Here is a 16,721-nt window from a genome sequence, read left to right as displayed (position 1 = left end):
AATAAATGTGAAAAAAATAATTAGGAAATTATAATAATGGATGAGGTAAAGTACCCTCTTGCAAATATTCAACCAAATTTAAAACCAGGATATTCACTGGATATATACTTTGTGATGGATTATATGTCTGTATCTGCTTCAAAGTTCGTGTTGCATCAATAGACATTGGTGGAGGGAACAGACAATTTTGGGATCAAAGATAGAATATCATATTCCAAAAGAAAACTGCTTGTACTAAATTGGTCAGGAAAGGATTACAAGAATGTTGTAATGGCAGCACTGGGTACAATGATGGATCTGAACAAAAATGCTAATACTGGACACAAGTGCAAGTGAAAAAAACAAATCCATGAAAAAAGGGGAACTGTCTAATACACTCAATTGAAAATAGCTGGTGTTTAATTCCACTGATCATAAGCAGGATGATTATTAGTACTTGCTGGTTCAAAGGCAGTCAGGGAATTAATTGAAATTGTGAATCTAGAAACAAAACAGACAATTGTGGCTTCTAAATAGTCTGTCCTGTATTCTGGAATTATTTTCCTATAAATCCCCTCTCTGCATTTCCTACAAGAATGATAGCACATGTATTTATGCCAGCTTAGAATCTTAGTGAATTGCAAATTTGGGTAGCAGAAGACAAAGTAAAATGTGAATTACAGCTTGCCCTGTCACATAAAAATAACCAAGTTCTGTACTTTTTGCAAGTCCCAGACAGAGAGCTTTATGGAATAAATTGTTCACAGCATTTAGAGAAGCTGTGTGATACAGTCATGGGGTCCATGTATGAGGAAAAAAAACTGCAGGCAATAATTTTAAAAGTCAGTAGTCTGGTTCTGAAAGAGAAGAAGCAATGACTTTGTTGCCTGTGAAAGAACTGTAGTTTAGATGGGTGAAGAACCTGTGCACTCTCCTCTCAATGAACCCAAATATTTCCTGTTAAGTTTAATCAGGTGGAATGCATATTTTGCGAGGAATTAATCCACTCAGTCCACCACAGCTAATGATACATTGCTAATGATATCCTTTGCAACATACACAGCATGAATGAAAAACCTTGATGGAAATTCTGCCCACAAATTTCCCTTTTCACAGTGCAGGACTGGAGACCAAGGCAGGGACAGCTTTGATCTCTGTAAGCACAATGGCACAGAGACAGGTAGGGCAGGCTAGGCTTAGAGAGAGGACGAGTCTGGTGCCCTCTTCTTTGGTGTAGAACTTCTGCTGTGTGGCCTTTATGAGTACTGTGGAGTTACAGCTCTGGGGCTGAGAGGTTCCAAGCAGCCCAGGGCTTTTATATAGGCAACAAAAGGAGCTCTTCCCTGCTCCTTAAACAATACCCTGAGTCATGAAATTGTGCAGGAGTGACATGGCAACCACTTATGATACTTACCCCAAGAAATTCAGACTGGAAAAGACCTTTTAATCCATCAAGTGCAATTCCTTCCTTCCAAAGGGCTCTTTTAGTAAGTTCTGCATCATAAACCATTCATAAAATTCCTGTAAAACAGTTTGGGCAGGTAGATTTATTTTCAATTAATTATTCCCCTTCATACGCTGATATTTTACTATTTCTTATGTGCATAACAGTTATTAAAAATGGTGTATAACTCTCCCAAAATGACAAAAGCACATTTTTTTTTTAGTACCTCTCTAATTAGAATAAGGTTGTTGATATATCCCTGCATGCATGTGTTCACTGTGCAAATGCACATGAACTAGCTTTAAGCAAGTGAGGTCAGCAGTGAAGGGCTGTCACCTTCAGAGCTCAGCTGAGAAGCAGAATAAAGTTATCTGTTATGAGGTCTGTGCTCTGTTTTAGGAGCCAATCTCCTGGTGGTGCTGCCAGAGCCAGGGCATGACTGTGTAAGGCTAATTTCAGTTTCTTATTGTGATGCTATAGGGTGCACAAAGGATTTATTCCCCGGAAAGTCACCAAATCTTATGTTGTGAGTGGTGTGGGGGAAATAAAAAGCAGCAATATGGGAGAGAAACAAAGCCACTGGCAACAATTTTTTGTATTAAGTATTTTTGATACTTAATAAAAAGAATTGTTGCCTTTAAAATTTACTAGTTCTCAGTTGTTTCACTCAAAAATCACTTCCCATACTGTCTTTCTCGTAGTTGCCCAGTGAATGGCTGCCACATTACTTCCTGCTGTTCAGATGACTTGTCATGCAGTGGTTAATGCCATGAGATCATTATCTACAATCAGCAACCAGTTATTGAATTTCCACATGTAGTATGGGAACAGGGCTGTGTTGTCCTACAGTTATTTCTGTAACATGAATGATATATTTTTATTCAAAAATATCCCTTTCCTTTAATGAAGAATTGGTTATAAAGTAGCTTTATGTTCTAGACAAAATCATTTAGCAAATGAAGATTCAGTAAAATTTCTTCACCAGTAGGGCTGTCAAGCACTGGGACAGGCTGGCCAGGGCAGTGGTTGAGTAACCATCCTGGAGGGATTTACAAACATGTTGATGTGGACATGGTTTACTGGTGGACTTGGCAGTGCTGTGCTAATGGTTGGACTTGATGATCTTAAAGGTCTTTGCCAACCTCAACAATTCTGCAATTCCAGGCCCATAATAGTAATCTTAAAATTAATACCTCACTTGGCTGCTGATATTAGAATCTTTAATTGTAAGTTAATGCTCTATTTATCCAGTAGGGTCAAAACTTTCTGTGTTGCCTTTTGTCTAGAGAGCCTAATTGCACAGATCTTACTAATTTTAACTGTGACTCACTCTAAAGTTACCATGCTTACAGTATTTACGCTTACAGACTATCCTGCTTACAATACTGATAAAGGTGATAATATCACCAATGATTATACCATGAAACAAAAAGGATTGATTCTATCATCACATTTATCCCAGCCTCAAACTCAACTTTTCCATAATTTACTGTTAAATTTGGAAATTCTACGCTGGGATTGGGAAAAATCTAAGTGAACCAGCCTTGACAGTATCCTCTTCCTCTTGATATTTGGTGCAGGTTGAGACTGAAGATCTGGGAGATGTATACAAGATTCGAGTCAGCTGTGATGATGTGCCAGGCTTTAAGGGCTGGCATGTGAAGTCTTTTCACTTACAAGAGTGGAATACAAAACAAGAACTGAACTTCGAGTGTAACTGCTGGCTAGCTCTTAACAGAGAGGATAAGGAGCTGGTAAAGGAATTCCCTGCAGTCACTGAGGACCAGAAAACTTTACCAGGTAACAGCACCAAGAAGACATAAACACTGTAAATTAACAGCTTTAAAATAAATCAGTGTCACAGATATAATATGGTGCTTTGTCTGGATTTGATACCTTCAGTTGCTCTGTTGCCTCTGTCTTCAAACATGCACACAAGAATAAGTATACTTCATATATGGTCAGCAAGAATGCTGACCACTTAAATTTTCATTTTCCAGTTAAGTTGCATATTGGATTTTTCAGTTGCTAAATCTTCTGCATGATTTTAAATGAGAAAAACTGAACAATACAGTTGGACTTTTTAGGGAAACGAGGATGTTCAAAGCCATGGAAATTATTTGTTCTAGAGTTACTATTGAATTACTTAGCTTGCAGTAGCTTTACTTGCTAATGTTAGTATCAAAAGTAAGCCTAATTGTACAGAAATGTTGGGGGGTTTTTCCTAAAGACTATTTCTTTTTGGCATGCTGAGAGTTCTCAGAGATACCCTTGGAATGTGAAGACTTACAGAAGTCTTGCATTTGTTCAGAAAAATTAGCAGTTACACTGAGATATAAGTAATTAGAGACATGACTGATTTGCTAAACTAAAGTTCCAGAAGTTCTGATCCCTGAATACTCAAACCTATTCATGACTTTAAAAGAAAGCATACTGTTACATTAGTTAAATATTAACTCTGCAGGACTATACATTAAAAATGACATTTGAAAAATTTTGGTTATTCTTCTTGTATGAGCCTGAATATATATGCAATTAAATGATCTTCCTCAGAAGAAAATCTAATCTGACTGTAGAAATTCATTCATACAGGATCAATATAAAGGCAAAGAATTTATAGTTTCCTTACTGAAGTTAATAAGTGCATTTTATAAATTTTTATACTTATATGTCATGTCATGCATCCAGATGCTATGTTGCATCTGTTTCTTATTTAAATTTACATAACTTTATTCTTATTCTTTAATCTGTGTTAATTATTATTTATTTCAAAGATAATTCAGTTCTTAATTAGCTTTTAGTTTAGTTCCTGAACTAACTCAAATGAGTTCTTACTTTCCAGTTCTTGTACAATAAAACAGAATCAGACAGAATTTGCCTAGATTCATATCCAAATTGTCCAAGAACTAATTGCCTTCAAATTTCTAAGAAAGCAAATGGAAAGTTTACATTAAGCTTAGTATGAAGGGATGAGATTCGTAAAGAGTAACCTGATTATTTCATTCACTGTATAGCAGATTTTTTTGTAGCTGCAGAAATAAAAAAAAAATTATCTTACTAAATTAAAAAAAAAAGTCTTTTTACTAAATAAAAAAAATTGTCTTACTAAACATTCTTTGTTGCTGTTTTATTTTAAGTACACTTTGTATTTAATCAGCTTTAATTAATTTTTTTATTTTCTTTTTGTAGTCTATAAGTATGTTGTTTCTGTACATATCGGCGACCGCTGGGCAGCAGAGACTTTTGCTAATGTTTATATCACCCTCTATGGCAAAAGAGGAGACACAGGTGTGAGGAAACTTCATACATCTTTAATGAAAGGAAGAAAATTTCAAAGGAATAAGGTAATGGCACCATAATGCAGTCTTACAAGTGCAGAGGTTAGCACTGCGGTAAGTGTCGCTTAATGCCTGCTCAGAACACCTCTGGCTAGATGGGCAAGAATTTGGAAACATTCACAGAATTTATCTCCCAGATATTCACAGTAGGCCAGTGCCAGTGTTATTTATTTCCTGTGCAAGAACATACCCACATGGCAGTAAAAGCTCCACATGAGCAATACAAAGCAGATCATTGGTGAGAACCTCAGTGACCATGCTTCTGACTTCTGTTCCAAATTTAGGACAGAACAAGTAGTAAAAATATTGAAAAACCAGGGAAAAATACGTTACAGAAATTTCCATGAGACTTTTGCAGTCTATTATGTTTCTGAAACCACAATCTCACTTTGAAACATCAAATCAATATCAGTAAGTTTAGACAAGAAACAAAAATTCCACTTAGAAAAAGAATGCAAATGAACCCAGTATTTCTAGATGACCACTATTTCTAGATGACCACTATAAATAAAATTATTGTCCTGTGAACTAGACTTTCACTCACTGAACAAGGAAGTTCGAAAAAACTCACTGCCAAAGTGTCCATTTTCAAGGAGAGACTTAGATTTCTGTGAAATAATTTTATTAGATAATTACCACAGCACTTGTTAGAGTTAATGTGGAATCTGTAATGAATTGAGAGAAATTCTAAATTTCATTTCTGTGTATTTCTCAGAACTATGCCTATACACAAAAGACACCATATATTGTAATTATTTTAATTTGTTTTCCTACATGGATTTATTTCCTAAGATATCTTAATTAACACAGTTAATGATTTCTGCTCACAATCTGCTGTTAGGTACTGACTATTATTAGAAAAAAAAGATTTTTTTTGTCATATGAATGTACTTTCAATATTAGTAACAGAAAATCTGCTTCTCCAATATTTTATTTAAAAAGAAATAGGGACAACACATAGGACTTTGGCAACTATTGTATTCTTTTAGAGATCAGTTTGCTAATATCTTGGGCTTTTAATTGTTTTGACATCCAATTTAGTAAGTTCCTACTACTGAACTGTTTTATTTGAATTCTGGTGTTAATTATATTCCTACACATTGATGTTCAAACTCCAGTTGTTAATAACTTTCTAATATTTACCAGTTACCATGAGGTCCATCTGGTCCCTGCCTGGGCCTTTTAAATAACAAGCAAAAATTTTGTGGGGCATATAATTCCTTTCTTTGTATTTCACATTTTTTCATATCTTGTTTATCTGGTCCCTATTCTCATCTACTGCTGCTTGTATTTATTTCTCTCATGTCTTTCTCTGCCTCCTCCATTCTGCTTCCCCCCCCACCTCTCATCTTTTACTCTGTACTTTCATTTTAACTCCCTCCTTTATTCTTCTCAATTTCCTGTTTCCACAATTATTTTCATTCTGTAAGGAAAGCAAAAAGTCAGATTTTCTGACTACTGGAGAAGAATTTAGAAGCTATCTTGGAGTGAACACACTCCTTGGATTTCTAACTTTAGAACTACTAACATATATCTAGACTTGTTTGATAACCTTTAAAAACTAGATATCTGAAAGATAAAAATATGATTAAAACCAAAATCTTGTCATAACTGACTGTCAGAAAGTTGAGGTATATAGATTTTAATGTATTATTAAATAATTGATGAAGTGATCCATATTGACCAAAGATCAAATGAAATTACAAAGCACTATTAATGATGAATATAGGATTAAATGTTAGTTCTAATCCGTGTGTGCTTTCTTAGATTCATCAGGGAGACGCCATGCTAAATTTTATGAAGAAACAGACTAAAAATGTTAAATTCTCAGATGAATGCAGGCCTATATATTCCTTGAAGTTCAAGTCAAAACTCTGTTTTATTATTTCCCTGTTTTGCAGGTGGATTCATTTTTAGTGGAAGCTGTTTCTCTGAGTCATTTGCAAAAAGTGGTCATAGGACATGACGGAGAAGGCTACGGGGCGGGAATGTATCTCAAGATGGTAACAGTCAAGGAATCACAAGATTCAGACAAAGAATGGGTCTTTCCACTGTGGAACTGGCTCGACACTCATCTGGGCTTATGTGAGACTGTTTGTGAGATTGTTACTGTTGGTAAGTTCTGCAAAACTCAGGTGCCCATTTTTATATACATATATTTGACTACAGCTCTTTCAGATCTCTGTAGTATCTTCCTTTTATTGAAAATGAGAATTTTCAGTTTGATCTTAGTGTTATCACGGAGCCACATCTGTTAAGGTCAAAGTTAATGTAATTCTGTCTTGTCAATGTGTTGTGTACCGAACACCTGCCATCCAAATTGAACACAGCATATTTCAATGAGAGATAAATAGCTGAGCTTAGGATGTGCACCTCATGGGGATAAATAGCTTAAATTTTATGCACTATTTTTCAGCCTAGAATCTCATTTGAAATCTAAAGAAAAATTCAATGAAATGAGCCTAGTCTTTACCTGTGAGAGTATTCCACAGCACAAAGCAGCGGTTCTGGTATGCTCATTTCTGCTCATTTCACACCTACTATTAAGCCATGATTTGTGCAAATCCAAACCTGGATGTCCTTGGCAAAAGAACACTTACAGTGAGACCTTTAGTCATTTAGAAGTACTAAAAGATTTCTTCCTTCAGTCCTGTGAAAACCACTCAATGCAAAGGAAATGAACTACATAACTTTGTCCAGAGGGAATAAGATATAAAGTGTCCTTGATTCAGTTGTGTGATTTTTCTCAGTTGTAGAAAGTACATTTTTCTGAGCTGTTCCTCCTCATTAAATAATTTTCACTTTTCCCAGAATTGTTAAAACAGAAATAAAATGAAAAATAACAGCAATTAATGAAGAAAAAGAGAGGGAGATAGGAATATTGATCTTCTGAGGATCTGGCAAATAATTTTGTGTGTTTATTATAGTTTACCTGTCAGTCTCATACTATTACAGCTCCTTATTATTGCTAGGTAACATCTAGTGACAAGCAAAATTCATTAGAATTGTTCTTTTTACATTAGGTGCCTAGACACTACATATGGCTACATGCTCTTAAATGATAAATTTGCTTTAGTAACACTGATTGCTTCTTAAAGAACAATTACTTAGACCTCTGAAAGGTGACTGAATATTCTCCTAGCAATTACTTCCAAACATGACAAGGAAAATACATTGGCATCAAAAAATGCCATTGAAACTAAATTTTAAACACAGAAAGAACATTAAGCTGTTAAATTCTTCACAAAAAATACAATAAAGATATTGATGTGTTGTTCTTAGTGAGCAGTTGCTATAGATACAACATAACCTGCAAAAAGAGCTTTGTTTGTGTACTGTAAAGGCTATGGACCTGCTAGATGATGCCATTCTCTCATGCTGTCATCTTTCCCTTCTCTTTGCTAATTTTTAAAGGTAGAAGGTCGGCTCTTAGTCCTAAACTGCCTGAAATCAACATGAAGCCATCAGGTCTCTGGATAATGGATATCACTGGATCTGACTTGAGTGGTGAAGAGGATCCAATATGCCTTTCTTTTATCTTCTACGGCAACCTGAGTCACAAAAAGTTGCCACTTCAAGTCACAGGAAAAGCAATTCAGATCAAAGTACTTCAGCCTTTCTCTGTTGTGAGAAAAGCCTACGAGTCATGTAGCCAATAATCCACTTAATTCTGAGATAAATTGTTTCTTTAAACTAAACTACCAAATTGATTTTTAAGTCCTCTGTGTAGTTTGGCACAGATCATCATTTTTGTTTGTAGGTAGCAACACATGAACAATGGTTTTTGAATGAGCAAATTCTCCCAGTGTCTCATACTGAGAATGTTTAAGTGAGTGAATTGGTCCCTTGGTGCATATCACAGTGTATACCACGCAGCAGGTACTGATTTACAGGCTTTGTTGTTCTCACAAAAATCAGCAATTTGTAAGCATACAATATGCCATGGGATACTGTAGAGCTTTTGGGGCTGATGATAGAGAAGGAAGACTCATAAATGAGATTAAATGTACAGAAGTTTAATTTTTCTCTTTTCTGTCTCATGTAATTTATTCATCCCTGCTGTCAGTTTCTCTGAACTGTTCTTTTCTTCCCCCACCCCCCACCTTTTTCTTCTTAATAAATTGAATTTTATGATTGAGCTAAAGAAATAATTTATTGTATTTTGATGCTCCTCTTTATTAAAAGGGGAGCTAAGCAGACTAGACTAGACTAGACTAACTACAAACATGATCTAAAATCAGGAATACTCAGAGGGCTTTTCTGAGTTATTTCCAAGAACCTCTGATAAATACAAAAAAAATAGTATAAAACTGGAAATTCCCTGTCAGAGGAAAGGCTGAAGTCAGGTCACATGGACTTCTACTATCTAAGCACATCTAAAATGAAAGATCAGGGGAAAGAATCCAAGAAGTATCAAATAGGAAAAGACAACTTCTGGTTTTTTCCCTTTTTCTTCCTTACAATTAAAAAAAAATTGATTTTAAACTACTAATTATAATATCTAAGGCCTCCTCTCACTCTCACTAACTCAAGCAATGATATGTCCTTGAGATGGTGTGTTGTCTCCAGTGGAACTAGACTGTTTTTTTCCTCAAGTATGACCGCAAGATTTTAATGTACAAATTCTACGATCTAGAGTGAGTATGAGGGATCTCCTGGATGTTTCCTCAAAACTGCGTTAGCTTTCTTTCAAATTTATACTTAATTGCATCATTTTTATTGTAAGAAATATTTCCAATAGTGCCCAAAGTTTTAAAAATTGACTAAAACTTCTGTGCCTGAAAATAATCTAATAGAATCTGTGTAATATATATGAACATTGTGCCTTGTTCTATGTACAAATCTCAGCAGTGACTGCCATTGCTTGTTCCTTAATATCAAACCTCAAGCATTCCATCTCCTCATGCATGTTTTTAAATCAATTTTGTCCTGATTAGAAAAGGGAAAAATAGTACTAGTTATAAATCTGCCCCAATTTTTTAACTACTGAAGTTTGTTCAACTGTTGCATACACCTGCCAACTACTTTTGTTCTGGTACAACTGAAATGAGATCCATTCATCTTCTCTTTCTCCTCACACAGGATGAGCTGGCAGATATTGGCTCAATATACAAAGTTCAGGTAACTGGCCCACACAGTGAGCTAAAACAGCCATGGCATTTAGATTTACTGCATATGAAGCACACAGGCACAAAGGAAGAGATGTATTTAGCTTTTGACTGCTGGTTCAACCCTAAGGAAGACAAATGTGTGGAGCTGCCAGCTCTCTATGCAGATCAGGAGCCTTTGCCTGGTAAGCTACGTCCTTTTCTGTTACTGGGGTCAGGATCTAGCTCTGGAATACCAGTATATCTCTTTGGGCTGAAAATACAGTGTGAAGATTTCCATAAGAATTTGATAGTAAGGAATGTGATGGTTTTGCACATACATTTACCACAAAAGAGAAATCACTGGTATGAGGATTAGGAGAGATGCTCTAGCTGCTGATACCAAACATAGTATTTGGCTTCCCTCATGTTTGATGAAGTTCCAGTTTTAGCTGTTGATTATTTATTATCTCTTCAAATTAATGCTATGTAATCAGAAGATGAGTCCAAAATATCATCTACTTTGTGATGTTATTTGTCTCCATATTCACAAAGAAAAAATATGGTCTAGAAACATAGTAAAGAAGGTAAGAATTGCAGACCCCCTACACAACAAAGGTAGAATTTTTAAAATGCCACACAGCCAGCAAAGAGATATATCCAAGAATTTCAATTACACTATTGTTTTACTGATGTCAATGAGAAATTTATAGCGCAGCAAATGATATTCTACGAAAATATACATTTAGTTGCATATTTCTCTGCTGCTGTTCACATACCATGTGAATGGTATGATGCCAGAGGGATAATTAAGTGATTTCTGCCAACCACCCCCCCACCACTCCCCCTGGACCAACCAATTGTACACCAATAACTTGATCACTAGTAGTTAAGGACAAGCTTCCCATTTATTCAGCTCATTAGAAAAAAAGAGGATTGATGGAGAGAGTAAAGATCACATATTGAAGATTTTAGTGCCAGTTAAGAGGTTTATTCCTAGAGGCTATAGTACAAAGAATGTTCTGCTTAAATGGAAACTAATAGAAAAAGACAGAAGCAGCCCAGAGAAAGAAATAAAATAGACCACATGGACTTTTGCAGACCATACTCTAAGGAGAGTTTCCTAAATACTTCATCCAGCTTAAAGCTGAAACTTGAAAAAAAACAGTGAAGACCTTTTAAATTTCTGGCTTTGTGTGGGTTTGCATAATTAAAAGAATTTGTCACTTTGTATTCATGTACTGAAAAATCTTACCATTTTAGACTTTTGATCCAAAAAAACATTTTTTTTGATTCAAAAAAACATTGGATGTTGGACATAATATATGCTGGATATACAATCATGAATATAGTAATTCTAGATCTTATTAAAAGACCCTATTTCCCTAATTTATTTAAGAAAAAATGAGAATAACTGTAAATATGAACAATTATTTTCTGCATTCAAGTTTGTTAAATTTTTTACTGCATATAAAAGTAAAAAAAAAATTAAAAAATTAAAAGTCTAAAATACACCTCTCAAAGCCTCTGTTATGCTAAGAGCCAAATGGAGATACAGTCTGAAAACATTATTCTGAAGTAATTAATTATTGAGGTATATTAGAAATTTAAGGTGTTTTTCTTGGAAAATTTCTGGGAAAAGATGTGTATATGCTGTCCCGCAAAAATGAATCCATAGATGGGAGTATCTAACAGCCTAGAAAGTTTCTCACAAACCATTTTGTGGAGTCCAGTGATTTATAACTGGAAGTGTTTATATCACTTTTATTCTTTGTCGTCCTGATACTACTTCAGTCTAAAATTTCTTCTTTGTTATATTCTGGTTTTATTAATAGACACACACACAAGAAAATTAATACAAAATAATAATAATAAATGATATGCATTTACTACCTTCATTTATTTTTCTTTTTAAATGAGCATTAGGTGATCGGTTTTGGTTTTGAAATATGTTGGCTTACATCTGAAAAATAATCTTTTAAATAGAATTTGGAAGAGACAAAGAATACCTTGTTTTAGTGGATTTTTGTTGTTGGGCTATGCTGCTCAGACAGAACACAATCAGAATGGTCCCAAACTCAGCCAAAAAACTTCTACCCCATTTCCCAGCACTCCTTTCTTTTATGACTCCTTTCATAGGGGCTACTTTGTATACTTTTATTTCACTTAAACAGTGGAAAATTAATAGCGTATACTTGCTATGACTACATTAAGCTTTAAATTATACATCAATATATTCAACAGATTCAGCTGAAAATACAGACTCAGCAGAGACACTGTGTACATTTCTAAGCTAAGCTCATGATAATGCATATTAATGATTCAAACATTAATGGCCAAAGCAGTAACAATGTAAGCACTGTGATTTCTAACTTACCCTCACAGGAGTGGTCAGACACATGGACCAAAATATTTTGATTTTATTCATATAAGTAGCCTTTTGACTTGAACAAATCTGCTCACATGACCCAGTTACACAGATGAGACAACACTCTGAATGAACACAGAAATTTTATATCCTAAGTCCCCTGAAAGAAAAATACAATTGGCTAAGTGCTAAGTAAAGTGTCACCTGGACAGCTCATGTATTTTCAAGAATCTGGAACTCCAGTTAAGTCTGTGTAACTGTGCTGACTTTAGTGCAGATATGTTGTCTTTTACCTGGCAGTGCATATTTAACACCCTTGAAGAAAGGAATGAGATATGTTAGGGCCCCAGGCTGGGAAAACTCTTGGTCTACTTCTTATCATCAAAAGTAAGTGATACCATCAATTATAAGAACTTTCCCAGCCCCTAGTTTAAATTATTTAAAAAAAAATTAGTCCCAAGGGGAGTCCCTGAAGCAAATAGTGCTGCAGTGAAATAAAGCTACTTTTAAGCAAACAGATTTTCTCAGACATCATCCTCATGGGGCAAAAGGTAAAGAGAAATAAATAATTTTCAGAAGTTTATTGAAATTATTATTATTACTTATACAGTCCTTATTGTTTAATGAATCCTTTTAAATATTAATTTTTCAGTCTATGCAGACCCACTCTTTAAAACCATTAATCCTGTTATGGGACCTTTACATTTTAGAAATAGAAAGAAATAGCTATAAGATGTCACAATATTTGAAATCAGACCTTTTGATTATAACACTGAACATGAATAGCACCAGCTTGTGAAAAGAGCTGTAAGAAAAGCTTAAAATAAATATTCTCAGAACACGTTTCTTTCCCTCCCTGTTTTCCTATCACCAACGCATGAAATTAAACGACAGCTTTAGCTTCTGGGTTCATTGAATCATTCTTAAACCTACTAGAATTTTCTCATGATCTTTTTAAAGAATGTACAATTTGCTTAAATAGAACGTTTCTATCTTGTAAAAAAAAAAATGGATTTAAGAAGAAAAGTACAATGAAAATATCAGATGTTACCAGAATGTATACTTAGATATTCATGTATCCTATGATGTACATTAGACTGAAATATACATTTCAGACTTGAAAAATATCTGAAAGAGAGTATTTCCATGCTCTCCAGCTTGTACTGTCAGCTGTGAAACTGAAAGTGCTTCATTTCTCCTCGCTTTCATGTCTGTCTAAAGCACCACCCCCCTCCTCTGCACACGACTAGCCTGGGAAAGCAGGTGTTGTGGAGCCAGCCAAGTTCCAGGGAGGGACGAGAGGCAGAGTGAGGCTGGAAGACTTTCTCCAGCACGTAAATGTCACATAGTCTAGATGTTGTCTATGTTTTCCTGCTACAGTGATGAAGGATGTGGGAGTCAGGGCTGATAATATTTGATGGTCAAAGTTAGCTCAGTACTTGGAAAATGCTAAATTTTAAGGTTTCTCACTTAGGAAAAAAAAAAAAAGTCTTCATGTTTGTGATAAAAATGTTCAAGAGATAATACAAATGTTTTTGAATACATTTTTGGCACGTGTGTATTTCTCATTACCTGCATCCCACATGTGACTTTGCATTTTGCAGTGGAGAAAAATTATGTCCTTATTAAAAATATTAGACAGTTATTTTTTACAAACATGTGTGGCTACAAGAGAATACCTTTTATTCTTAGGCTTTTATTCTTAGGAAGAAATTATGCCTGTGGTTGGAAGCAGAGGAACATTTAGACATTCTAAGTTTAGACTCCTGAGTTCTAGTGTTTATCCCTAGAATGTGTGGGAGCCCATCAGAGGTGTTTTCTATAGCACCTGCCTTCCCCTACTGACTACATAAGGATCTCAGTCCTAATATAGCCACCAAAATTAGATTCCTAAACTGACAGTACCAGGTCATTACACAAATGAGCCCAAATGAACACACTATACAAATTATACTTATTATTACACTCTGAATTAGAGCACACAACACCAGAAGGAAAATAAAATTCATGCCCTAAAAGCCCTCCTTATTTTTCATCCTAGGGTCCTTGTTATTAGAATGATGCAAACAGTGAATATTGAGATTGTGATCTGCTTCAGTTTAAGTGTTTCCTTGTTTCTTGTTTCCATGATAAACTCAGGGGCTGAAATAGGTCATTTACAAAGTGAACATAAGAGATTTCCATGAAATTTCTTTGGCATGAATATCAGTCTGGCCTCACTTCCCTATGTATTGTGACAAAAAGGAGCAAGGAAGCAGAAACTTTGTATAGGGGGACATAGGTGTCTCTTCTAATCTCTATACTATGACTACAGCTGGGAAACTCAGGACTGCTTTCCCTTAAACTCAAAATTCACTTATCTGACCAGGATTTGTGGCCTATTGTATTGTTAATGGAAGGTTCTTTGGAGAATGATAAAAAATGTCAGGAGGTTTTTCTATTTATGTGTTAAAGCTGAGGTTGAAAGAATTTTTCATTCATTGTTTCATATTAACATAGTTTAACTTAAGAACAATGTGATAGTATTATGGTCTAACTAGTGATAAATAAAAATAGAGGGAGGAAAAACCTAAGAAACATCAGTGAATAATCTTAGAAAGAAAAAAATTAGTTTTTCTGAAGAGGATGCAAATATGGTTTTTTCTCAAAAAGGAATTTCCTACCTTATATGGAAGGGAACAGTACACAAGAGATCCTGTGCCCTGAACAGAAACCAGTAGTGCTTATTTTCTGGGAATGGTGTCAGAGCAGAACAAATCTATATTCTCTAGATTGCCATCCTGTTATGCAGCAGGAAAGTGTTTTGGTTATGTATGTCACCAGGACTGAAAAGATCTTGTATGGTGATATAGTGTGGCATCAGGGTGAAATCTGAAATTGTTTCCACCAAGAATTGATATATAATGTGGGTGTCAGGCAAGAGGATGAGTGTTTTCTCCTGCTGACTTTTTGGGGTTTTCTGTCCATGTTTTCTGAAGTTGTGGAATACGAAATCCATTTGCACACGGGAGACTTGAGGAAGGCAGATGCCACTGGAGAGGTTTATCTTCGTATACAAGGAGAAAAAAGTGACTCGGGGAAGCGATGGCTTAACTCGAAAAACAGCCTGATGACTTTTGCTAGAGGGCAGGTAAAATAATGAGGAAAAATGTAACTGAATCTGTGAGTGTCTTTTTGTGAGAACTTATATTTTCAGAAAACCTTTCATGCATAAAGTATCAAAAACATTAAAGTTTTGTATTCCATATAGTGATTGTCTCCATAGGTAACACATTGTTTTAAAGTATCATCACTGTTGTGCGACATTAAAATAGGTAAGGTGATAAAGTAACTTTGAGTTGGACTAAACGATCTCTAAGAGTTCTGTTTTAATATTCCAGACTTTTAAGGCCAGGGAGGCATCACTATTTTATTAAAATATGCCCGATTGTTAGAACTGATAACATTTCTGTAGGATAACTTGCATTTGTAACCACTCCATCTAAAGTAATCTATGAACATTTCTTGTTAACTTTCCTGAACACTGTCAGTGTTCCATGAAGACTCTTATTTTTTCATGCTTCAATTTTTTCCATCCACTTCTTGCTTTTTGGTAAGCATACTGTTGTTTTTTGAGATTAAATGGCTTTTACTAGAAGAGGAATTCCTTGAGTAGTTATTGGTTTAAGAACAAAATATCTAAAACAGACTTGAGATCAAATGGAAATATCTCTTTCAAATCAGAACATGTCTAGCTGATAATTTATTAAGCCCTAGTGTTTAGAATTTCAGCTTGGAATTTTGTTTTGTTTTATTTTGTTTAAGGAAATCATTAAATCATTGTGAAGTACCTAGAAATCATCTTTTGGAAGGGTGAGAGTGTATTTCACCGTTGCCAACCACCCTAGAGTAGTTTCTTCTCTGTTGAAGAAAGCTAGAGAAAAGTACACGATATATGCTTCATTTATTCTTTGCAGATGCCTGTGTTTATTTTATCTGATTTCCTTACTAATTTTAAAGATTCTAGAAGATACAAGTTTTTTGCATGAAAAGAAACCCAGATGTTAGTTATTATGTCCTCTGTATTTTCCTTCTCCCTTGTGGAAGAGAATATGCACACCCAATGTCATGCTTGTCAAGAACTGATCAAACTGGTAGCTCAGAGTTCACAAGTTAAATCTGAAAATAACGACAGCATAGTAGAGCTCATCTTTTTTGAAGGAGTAATGTAGGAAGTTGTATAAATTAGTCATTTTGACAATAATTGATAATAGTTGTGTGTAATATGTCTTAAGGATGGTGTCCTAGAGAACTCTCAACAGCAAGACTGCCTGCTACAATGGATCAGAACAGACTGGAAGAGGGACAGATTCCTGGTTCTTTCAAAAACCCAAACTGTCCCAACCTTTTAAAATACTAATTTTTAATAAGAATGTGTTACATTTTTGCCAAGAATAAAACTTGTAGAGAAAAGCCTGAACAATAGCACTTGACTTCTGTGAATACTCACTCCTAAGGAAATACTG

At 35.0% G+C, this 16,721-nt stretch overlaps 1 protein-coding gene across 1 annotated transcript in view; it reads left to right on the top strand.

The window, feature by feature from the left end:
* Nucleotides 1-16,721, top strand: part of RP1 (RP1 axonemal microtubule associated) — a 204,109-nt gene that overhangs the window by 131,841 nt on the left and 55,547 nt on the right. The window contains exons 35-40 of the mRNA XM_088065349.1: nt 3,004-3,223; nt 4,613-4,767; nt 6,663-6,876; nt 8,176-8,366; nt 9,844-10,054; nt 15,195-15,346. Of these exons, the coding sequence (XP_087921475.1) occupies nt 3,004-3,223; nt 4,613-4,767; nt 6,663-6,876; nt 8,176-8,366; nt 9,844-10,054; nt 15,195-15,346 (1,143 nt within the window). The remainder of the gene's footprint in view (nt 1-3,003; nt 3,224-4,612; nt 4,768-6,662; nt 6,877-8,175; nt 8,367-9,843; nt 10,055-15,194; nt 15,347-16,721) is intronic.

The sequence above is a fragment of the Pseudopodoces humilis genome, chromosome 1, assembly GCF_049639895.1.
Source record: "Pseudopodoces humilis isolate 2021_Gansu_Grassland_sample_001 chromosome 1, ASM4963989v1, whole genome shotgun sequence".
In the NCBI taxonomy this organism is placed as follows: domain Eukaryota; kingdom Metazoa; phylum Chordata; class Aves; order Passeriformes; family Paridae; genus Pseudopodoces; species Pseudopodoces humilis.
Note: the sequence above shows the minus strand (reverse complement) of the source record. Positions and strands in the feature narration are given on the sequence as shown.